The sequence below is a fragment of the Temnothorax nylanderi genome, unplaced genomic scaffold (assembly GCF_030848795.1).
Source record: "Temnothorax nylanderi isolate EJ_2023f unplaced genomic scaffold, tnyl_v1.0 TNYL_tig0025_pilon, whole genome shotgun sequence".
Lineage (NCBI taxonomy): Eukaryota > Metazoa > Arthropoda > Insecta > Hymenoptera > Formicidae > Temnothorax > Temnothorax nylanderi.
This window is the reverse complement of record NW_027249087.1, coordinates 238,439-247,371: the sequence shown is the minus strand read 5'-3', so window position 1 is coordinate 247,371 and position 8,933 is coordinate 238,439. Positions and strand designations below refer to the sequence as shown.

The 8,933-nt window shown below is 33.6% G+C and overlaps 2 protein-coding genes across 2 annotated transcripts; both read right to left on the bottom strand.

Moving 5' to 3' along the window:
- Positions 1-12: 12 nt before the first annotated feature.
- Positions 13-5,309, bottom strand: LOC139769857 (uncharacterized). The gene is made up of 2 exons (XM_071701319.1): positions 2,460-5,309; positions 13-2,220 (listed from the first exon to the last, which is right to left on the bottom strand). The coding sequence occupies exons 1-2, from the start codon at positions 2,610-2,612 to the stop codon at positions 2,068-2,070; spliced, it is 306 nt and encodes a 101-aa protein (XP_071557420.1). The 5' UTR covers positions 2,613-5,309; the 3' UTR covers positions 13-2,067.
- A 414-nt stretch (positions 5,310-5,723) lies between these two features.
- Positions 5,724-8,904, bottom strand: Rab2 (RAS oncogene family member Rab2). The gene is made up of 4 exons (XM_071701316.1): positions 8,699-8,904; positions 7,842-7,981; positions 7,152-7,508; positions 5,724-6,707 (listed from the first exon to the last, which is right to left on the bottom strand). Exons 1-4 carry the CDS (start codon positions 8,742-8,744, stop codon positions 6,606-6,608), a joined length of 645 nt encoding a protein of 214 aa, XP_071557417.1. The 5' UTR covers positions 8,745-8,904; the 3' UTR covers positions 5,724-6,605.
- Positions 8,905-8,933: the final 29 nt, after the last annotated feature.

The window sequence follows — 8,933 nt, the reverse complement described above, 5'->3', positions numbered from 1 at the left end:
TATAGATGTATATGTATGTATATTCCGATTTATACCTTTGATTGTCGAAATTGCATGTTGCAACATTAAATCTACCTGCAATCTTAAAACCTTACGTTTATCATAACTTTATATACGTGGATTTGTAAAATATTGCAAAGTTTTCAGTATTTTTTATTAGTTTTTATTATTCAGTATTATTCATATTCCTGTTATTCAATTCAGAGAGAAGGATGAGAGGCGCAATGACGGCGATTTTCTTGGGACGCTTTTGCTAGGCCGTACAATAGCGCCACACATCCACTTTCAGGAATTGGAACTACGAGTCACATCTACTTTTCGATACTGTCGATGAATTTGATTCATGTCCGTGCTATGTATACATCCACTTTTCGATATTGTCGGTCTTTGGCCGGTATTCATAGTCGGTTCTTGTGTTTAAGACCATCTTAAGTACAATCTTAGGGCCTAAGCAGAATGTCTGTCTTATAACCAAGGGGATCCTGGAGTGACAGCGACAAGGCATAATCGGTCTAACAATGTAAGCAATATCTTCGAATTGGCTGAACAGAATTGAAAATCCTTTTACACGATTAAAGTACGCACAAAAATGTAGAGGGCTGTACATGATTATATCTGATAAACTAAAAAAATTATTTTTATAAATATTGTCTTCACCTGACGACAATATTTGCTTTATACAAAAATTCTGCAGTTTTTCTATAGAAAATAGTGATGCAGCCCTCTACAAAAAACTGTCAGGAATAATATCGTGCAATTAGAAGTAAGATTTGAAGCCTAAAAAAAAAGATATCTATTACTTACAAGGGAACCTCGCGAACTGGAAAATTCTGATTTTAATGAAACTTTCCACACATGTAGGGGGAGTAAAAAGATGAATTTAGATATTTTTTGTAGCTGCCCAAAAACGGTTTTAAGGGGTGAAACCACTGCTTATATGTAGAGCGGTTTTTTGCTTTTCTCGATATATCTCGAAAAATATTTGAGATATCAAAAAATGTTTCTCATAAAAGTTTTACAGTAAAATCTCCTCTATTCGACAACATTAATAATATTTTTTAAAAATAATTTTTTAAACAAAATTTTGATCAAAAATTAAAAAAAAATTTTTTTTTTTGAAATTTTATTAATGTGGTTGAATAAAGATGTTTTTACCATAAAACTTTTATTTGAAACATTTTTTGATATCTTGAATACCTTCCGAAATATATCGAGAAAAACAAAAAGCCGCTCTACATATGAAGGGTGATTTCACCCTTTAGAACCATTTTTTGGCAGCAACAAAAAATTTATAAATTCATCTTTTTACTCCCCCCCCTGCCCTCCTACATGTGTGCAAAGTTTTATAATAAGAACATTTATGTGTATTTAACCGCAACGAATAATTTTTTCAAAAATTTATTTATTTTTGCATCTCTTATTTTAAAAAATATCTGTTGCTTGCGTTATTTAATAAAATTGTAAAATGAAGATACTTTTATCCTGAATGTACTTATAATTCTTTAAACAATATCGTAACAATTTTAAATATGAAAAATTACTGCAAAATATCTTCACGTACAACGTAAAGTATCTCATAAACTATGAATGGGACAATTTGAACTAGCTTATAATAATCCTACTCATGTCCTAATCATCCACAGAAGTTTTGTCAAAAAGTAGGTTACTAAACCTAATAAGTCCGCTTGTGAGACGAAAGCAACACGCGGTTGTGGCGAAAGCAATGCGCCGCTTCTATATAGTTCTATAAAGATTCTTCTTTTGCTTTCTTTTGCTTTCGTACGTTAGCTACGTTGTAAGAGATAAAGATTGAGAACAGATTGTATAACATTATACTTTACATTTCTAATCAATATTTATATTATTTACTAAACTATTATTTACTGTTCTGCAGTTATAACACCCTAGTAGCACATGATGGAGTATATAAAACGTATATACTCCATCATGTGCTACTAAGGTAATACTGAAAGAAATCCAATAAAACAACATAAAGGTGATAAAAAAGGAAAACGCATATTTTTTATCAATACGTTTAATACTATGTATAATAATAATAATTATGATTTATATTGAATCCTCCCCTTTCTCCACTCCTTCTTCCTCCTCCCCTTCTCCCTCCCCCTCTTTTCCCTCTAAAATTAAAGCGGGTAAGTCCTGCCCGCTGATTATAACAGCGGGCACGCGACCGTCTCCCACCGACTCGTCCTCGGAGATCAGCTGAAAATAAAATTTACAAATAAATAATACATAAATACTCAAAAACGCGCGCGCGCATGTGTGTGTGTGTGTGTGTGTGTGTGTGTGTGTGTGTGTGTGTGTGTGTGTGAGAGAGAGAGAGAGAGAGAGAGAGAGAGAGAGAGAGAGAGAGAGAGAGAGAGAGAGAGAGAGAGAGAGAGAGAGAGAGAGAGAGAGAGAGAGAGAGAGAGAGAGAGAGAGAGAGAGAGAGAGAGAGATACCTTTCTGTTGCTGCTGCTCCTGTTGCTGCGCTGCTGCGGCTGCTGCTGCTGCTGCTGCTGCTTCTGCTGCTTCTGCTGCTTCTGCTTCTGCTGCTGCTGCTGCTTCTGCTGCTGCAACTGCAACATTTGTTGCGGCCTTTTTTCATTTTCCATTCTGTAAAATATATATATGACATATAAAATAAAGTCTATCGTAAATCCTTAAAGGTGCTTTTTCACGTATTGCTAAAACCGATCATTTGAGCGACAAAAAGGATCACGACTTTTGTCGCTGAATATTATAGCAGTAACCTTTGTACATAGAAAAGGAACAGAAGCGACAAAATTGAATATTGTGTAAAAAATCTTGTCTGTAAATGACATCACGCTTATAAAGTTAGGGCCGATATCACAGTCTCCGATTAACGTGATTTTCCGATTAAACTCATTCTGGATCTCTTTCTAGGGAGATAGTTAGAAAGAGATGCAGAGTGAGTTTAATCAGAAAATCACGTTAATCGGAGACTGTGATATCGGCCCTTAATCGTGTAAAAAATCTCCCTCTCGTGGTGTGCCACCTTGCCCGTGGTGAGAGGGCTCCCTGTATCAACGATCCACTGGGGCAGTACCTTCGGCTTTACCGAAGGGAGGGCCCGGTGGGGAGGTACAGGATCTAAGAGCACACCGTACCCTCCTCCCAGTTCGCTGGGAGTGAAGGGTACAATGGGGTCCGGCGCTCCCGCCAGGGAACTTGTAAGCGTGCACGAAATCGCGCCGCGTCCGGTCTGCTCGCGTAGCGACATCGCGCTTACGACGAACGTAAGCGTGCAAGAAATGCCTTATACTTTTATAGCCTTATACTTTACTTCAAAATCGTATTTTTTGCCCGACGAAATTATCCGGTATAGGGAAGTTTAGAAATTAGCGATCCTCCCGTGGAGTTTTCAAAGAAAATTTGAATTTCAATGGTGACATTTAGCGGAGTCTGGTTGCTGTGTATATCTATATACCAAAAATCAATCAGATTCAGTTACATCAAGTGAATAGCAGTTGGGTATTATAGAGTCTGCTCTATTTGATAGATATAGCTCATGGCCCTATATAGAAAATAGAATGCTAAATCGTTGTAATAGGAACGGAATCCACAATAGAAAGAAAAGAGGAATGCTTGCTCATATTTGTAAAAAATTAGACCGTTACTTTTGCGATACCTAAATGTATTTATACATTTTATTTAGAGCGCATCAAACGTAAGAAAGCACATTAGCATTTATTAGCTACGCTTTCTCATATTCACATACTTCCTTCTTTCTATATCTGCTCAAATATGCTTTATTTTAATTACTGATTTAAAGAGCGCAGAGATAGCAGTTTTTTTTTCATTTCTTATAAATGAAAGCTTCAAGGATACGACAGCTGTGACAGGCATTTGATGACGGAGGCAGGAGGCTGCATAATTATTATATCGATATCGTTGACGAAATGGTCAAGACATCCTTTTAAATGCGTTTCAGTCCTGTACTTCACGGACAGAAGATTTGGGAATCCTCGAAGATCCTTGATTACCATAGTCGAGCATTGTTGAATAAATCCAGCATAGGCTGACAAAGGTAATATTGATTCGCATTTGCAATCCGTAGGGATTCTTGATTTTTAGTTGATTCGTCTAATATGAAAATCTTATTCGATATGCCATGGTAAACTGGGAATTACATATTTAGCAATGAAATGTGGAATATATAGTATAATATACAACATTAAATATGGAATACAGATCGTAATGTTTATCTTTTTTAATTATACTCTATAAATAAAATAAGACATACAGAATGCTAAAATCAATAAATGTTTCTATATAGGCAGATTTTTTAGAATTTTAGATAAAAATTCCAATATATGGAAATGTCGAAGATCATAATAATTTTAAGATAATGAATCTTAAAATCTAAAAATTATACAAATTATACAATTATAGTTCCTCTTTGTAATCACTTGTAATGTAGGAAAGAAAGACAAGTAATTGCTACTGTATCAGTTTAATCAATTTTAATATGGAAATAACAAGAAATATTGAGCAATCTGTAGGTGATTTGTGGAACTATCTAATAAAATGAAGAGTAAATAAATGTTCAGTGTAAGTGATTTTTAGTACAAGTACATTTGTCTGCAAGTTGCAAATTTATATACTGTCACATAAACAAAAAATCACACTATAAAATATATAGACGATTGTCGAGTGTGGCAATGCAAAGTTAAATCCTGATTAAAACAAATAAATCATTTATATTCGACTTTTCATTTAAGTTATAACTTTTCTTATCTTTTATAGCGCAATTATGACGGTTAATATAGTTTTATCCCACTCATATACTCCTAAAAAAACGCAACTCAAATTGCGTTACATGATGTATCTTATCAGAGAGAATAAGTAATGTGCACATATATATTTTCCAATTGAAAAGATATGTCCAAAGCAGACATACAAAATACATCACAAGCCGTTAATTATAACTTTGATTGTGTAGAAGTAGAATAATCGCTAGATTATACTAAATCAAATGTATTGAATGTGATTTCCTGAAGCCAATGTACATGTGTTATTTAATCATTACAGTGTACAAGCGCAAAAAAGATATACAATGCCAACATATTCTTTGGTATAACAATTAGATATAAGCTCATCATTTAAGATATTATAAATAACATTTGATTACAAAATAATGCTCAGAGAAGCCAATTTGTACTAATTAGATATATTATATGTTTATAAATATTTCATAATTTCGAGAAGTATTAATATTAATGTATAGTTTTTTCCTTGCCAACTGACGAATCTTTCAATAAATATAATAACGTGCACTATTAAAGCCTATCCTTAATTCATCATGTATTCAAATACCTTGTGTCTTATGTCTCTGTAAGTAAATTCTGAAATATTCATAATTATTTTTGTGAAATAAAGATAGGAATATTCATTAAAAATTATTTTTGGATCTTAATAAAGTACAGGTAAAATTATCACTGACATATTTGTATTGATATCTTTATCTATGGTCTACAAAACTTAAACGTATAACGCTTGTGTTATGTATTTGATATTAGGGGAATTGAGTTACTATAATATAAATTGTAAAAATGATTTTGATTCGTTTATAGCACTAATAACGTCTTCATCTAAAAAAAACCATAAATAATGATACCAATAGCCAACATATGCAAGAAGAGATCTTTTGGTAAATATTATATAGATTGTAAATCTGGTTAAATATAGGCCTTCTCATGGCATTGATTAATATATGTTTTATATAATCATCATCTTATACATCAATACATACATATATATATATAATGTAGTTTTAAGTAATTAGGTGTAAATCACGTCAAATCAATTTACTGGTACATCAGCGTCCATGAGCCACTACCATTAGAATGGAATTTTGATCATTAGTGCACATTATACATTACAGTACACAATACATATTAAACAAATATAAAACATTAAATCGAAGTGCCTGTCCTCTCCCGCTTTATCACTCCCGATAATTAATACATTACTTAATACAATTATTTTATGACGTGCTGCATAAAAAGTGGGAGACAAGCCTTTAGCTAAACTTTACAATGTAATTAAATTTAAATTATACTATTCATACTTCAAATAAATGTAAAAGTTTTTACATAAAACCTAATGGAATCTCACAGATACTGGTTTAAAATAATATTCCATATTATGCACAGAAAGTAAAACTATTACGTGATGTGCAAGAACGAAAATGATTATATATATATATAATGATTATATAAATAATAATTGTATTTCAAGTTGTGTAAAGAATGTCTGTTGCTTTAGAATTAAATCCGCCATAAATATATTGAAGAATGATATAACTTCATTCGTATCTTTACGAGAATTTGTAAATAAAGACTTTATTAATGCTTCATGATTTTAGTGATGTATAACATTTTCGTCTTACAATAATCCTATTTATTACGTGTATAAGATTATTTTAACTAATAAATACACCAATTGTCACTTGTTACCTCATGACGCGATATGCGCAAAATTAAGTTGTACAAAGTAATTGTGTTCAGATTAAAATGAAGAGCAGGAGTAAGGTCAATTCAGATCGGAGAAGGATGAAGCGGTGGACAGATAAGCCCCAGCCCCTAGCAGCACCCACCACCCTGCGCACTACCTTGTCCACCAGTTCCTGCTAAACCTCCAGGACTTGTTGGCGAATGCTGTGGTCCAATCTTTATACCGTTTGCCTGTGCAATTCAATTATTATATTGGTTTAGAAACATCCTATTATAAAGCATATACATACACGTTTTATAATACAATATCTCTTTTTCTTGCGTCAAAGATATATCAAAGATATATTAAAGATGTATCAAAGATGTTTCCAGAAAATAATGCAAATATACAATATAAAAGGAAATGAGATAAATATGTAATTATATATTGTCACTGCGTATTTATCCGTTATTTCTTATCTTCTTTCACACTGATACGAGATAAACAAACAAAACATCTTCATATTTTGTGATTATATCAATATAAAATAATATTTTCTTATTTTCTTATTATTAAACAATAATAAATAAAAAAAATCAGAAAAAAATAACGTTAAAAAATACAAAATTATGTAGAGATTTTGTTTATCTGACTTGTATATAAAACATACACAGATTAACTAGAAAGTGTCATACCTCATTATTAATGTCAAAGACTCCCTCTTGTATTTTTTCGTATATTTCTTTTGCCGTATTGATGAACGCTTCTTCTACATTGGCCGCAGTCTTAGCACTGGTTTCCATAAAAACAAGACCATGCTCTCGTGCAAAAGCCTCGCCTTCTTCTCTCCTTACTTCTCTTCGGCTATCCAGATCACTTTTGTTGCCAATTAACATGATAACCATATTGGAATTTGAATGTTGCCTCGCATCCTCCAGCCATGTTGTAAGATGATTAAAAGTTTCCCTACGTGTAATGTCATATACCAATAGAGCACCGGCTGCTCCACGGTAATACGATCTTGTTATAGAACGGAATGCCTCTTGGCCTGCCTATAAAACGTAAATCAAGAAAACAATTAACAATCTATTCTTCCTAGCCATAGAAAATTAAATAGAAAGAGAAACCATAGAATTTACAAAATTTTATTTGCACCTTGGTAAAATGTTAAAATGAAAAGATAGTAATTTCCTACCAAGAATGATTTAAAGTATCTCTTTAGATAATTTAAACCTATATAAATTTTTTTGTGCAAATGTGTCGACTTAAATATTTATTATTAATACAATTTCTGATTAAGAAAATCAATCAGGATCTGTCAATAAATGTCAGTAATATGAAGCGTGATTTTAATTAAAGATAGTACGAGTTAATTAAATAATTACAGTGTCCCAGATCTGCAGTTTAATTTGCTTGCTATCAATGGTGATCATACGAGCGCCAAACTCGACTCCTATTGTCAAGTCATGGACTGGCTGAAATCTCTTATCCGTAAACTGAAGAAGAAGACAGGACTTTCCAACTCCTGTGTAAAAATAAAGTCATATTTATATATTACAATATAGTTGTGATAAAAAGTCACATTATTATATATTCGATTATAAACACAAAAAATTTCTCTATGCATATTATCTCGCTTTAATATACCTACAAGTTCTTGTGTAATATATTCGCAAATATTGGGCTTATATAATATTTTAACTTTACGTCCATTGTTCGATACGGCGATCATTCGCAATAATTTAACAATTTTATTACAGAAATAAAATAAAAAAACGATACTTTCATACGTAATAATAAATATTTAATTGCAGCAGGGATAATTATAAGATACAACGTATAACGCGCTATTTATAGACGTTAACGTGGAAATCGACAAGATAGTTCGTCAAAGTTGTACAGTGCTCGATCGGGGTGTATAGCGGCAACAATAAATTAAACAGCAATATGATACAGGGCAGGGAATTGACTTGAGATCTGTCGCGTCAAATATATGTTGACACGCGACGTATATATTAGAGAAAGGAAGTAAATGCGCGTCAGTGGAATCTTCTCGACGGTGGGTCCCGCCTCCGTGAAGCGGAACTATTCTCGGCGCTTGCAAATCAGGCGATATCAGTCGCGCACCACGGAAATGAAAACAATGGGTCCTGTCACGGACGACGTAGAAGGCGGACACGGGGGGAGCGAAGGTTTCGCGGACGGTGCCCGCGTTGCTGCGCGCACGTCACGTTTTATTTACCTGTGTCCCCGATAATGATATACTTGAACAGGTAAGCGTACGACATTTTGGCGATACGCGAGGCTGACGAGACGCGCGGACAATCTTTCCCCAGATGCTCCGAGACGAGAGACGAGACACACCAGGAAACAGAACTGAGAACGTGAGAACAGTGAGAACTCAACTCCCTTCCTATGACCGTCTCTTATCTCTTCTGCTCCAGCATGACGTCACGCAGGCGCTTCGGCAGGCCTCG

Coding starts and splice junctions, on each gene's coding strand:
- LOC139769857 (XM_071701319.1), bottom strand. CDS start 2,612: ATGGAAAATGAAAAAAGGCCGCAACAAATGTTGCAGTTGCAGCAGCAG. Junction 2,221..2,459: donor GGAGCAGCAGCAACAGAAAG/GTATCTCTCTCT, acceptor TTTTATTTTCAG/CTGATCTCCGAGGACGAGTC.
- Rab2 (XM_071701316.1), bottom strand. CDS start 8,744: ATGTCGTACGCTTACCTGTTCAAGTATATCATTATCGGGGACACAG. Junction 7,509..7,841: donor AACTGCAGATCTGGGACACT/GTAATTATTTAA, acceptor TACGTTTTATAG/GCAGGCCAAGAGGCATTCCG. Junction 6,708..7,151: donor TCTTTGACATTAATAATGAG/GTATGACACTTT, acceptor TGAATTGCACAG/GCAAACGGTATAAAGATTGG.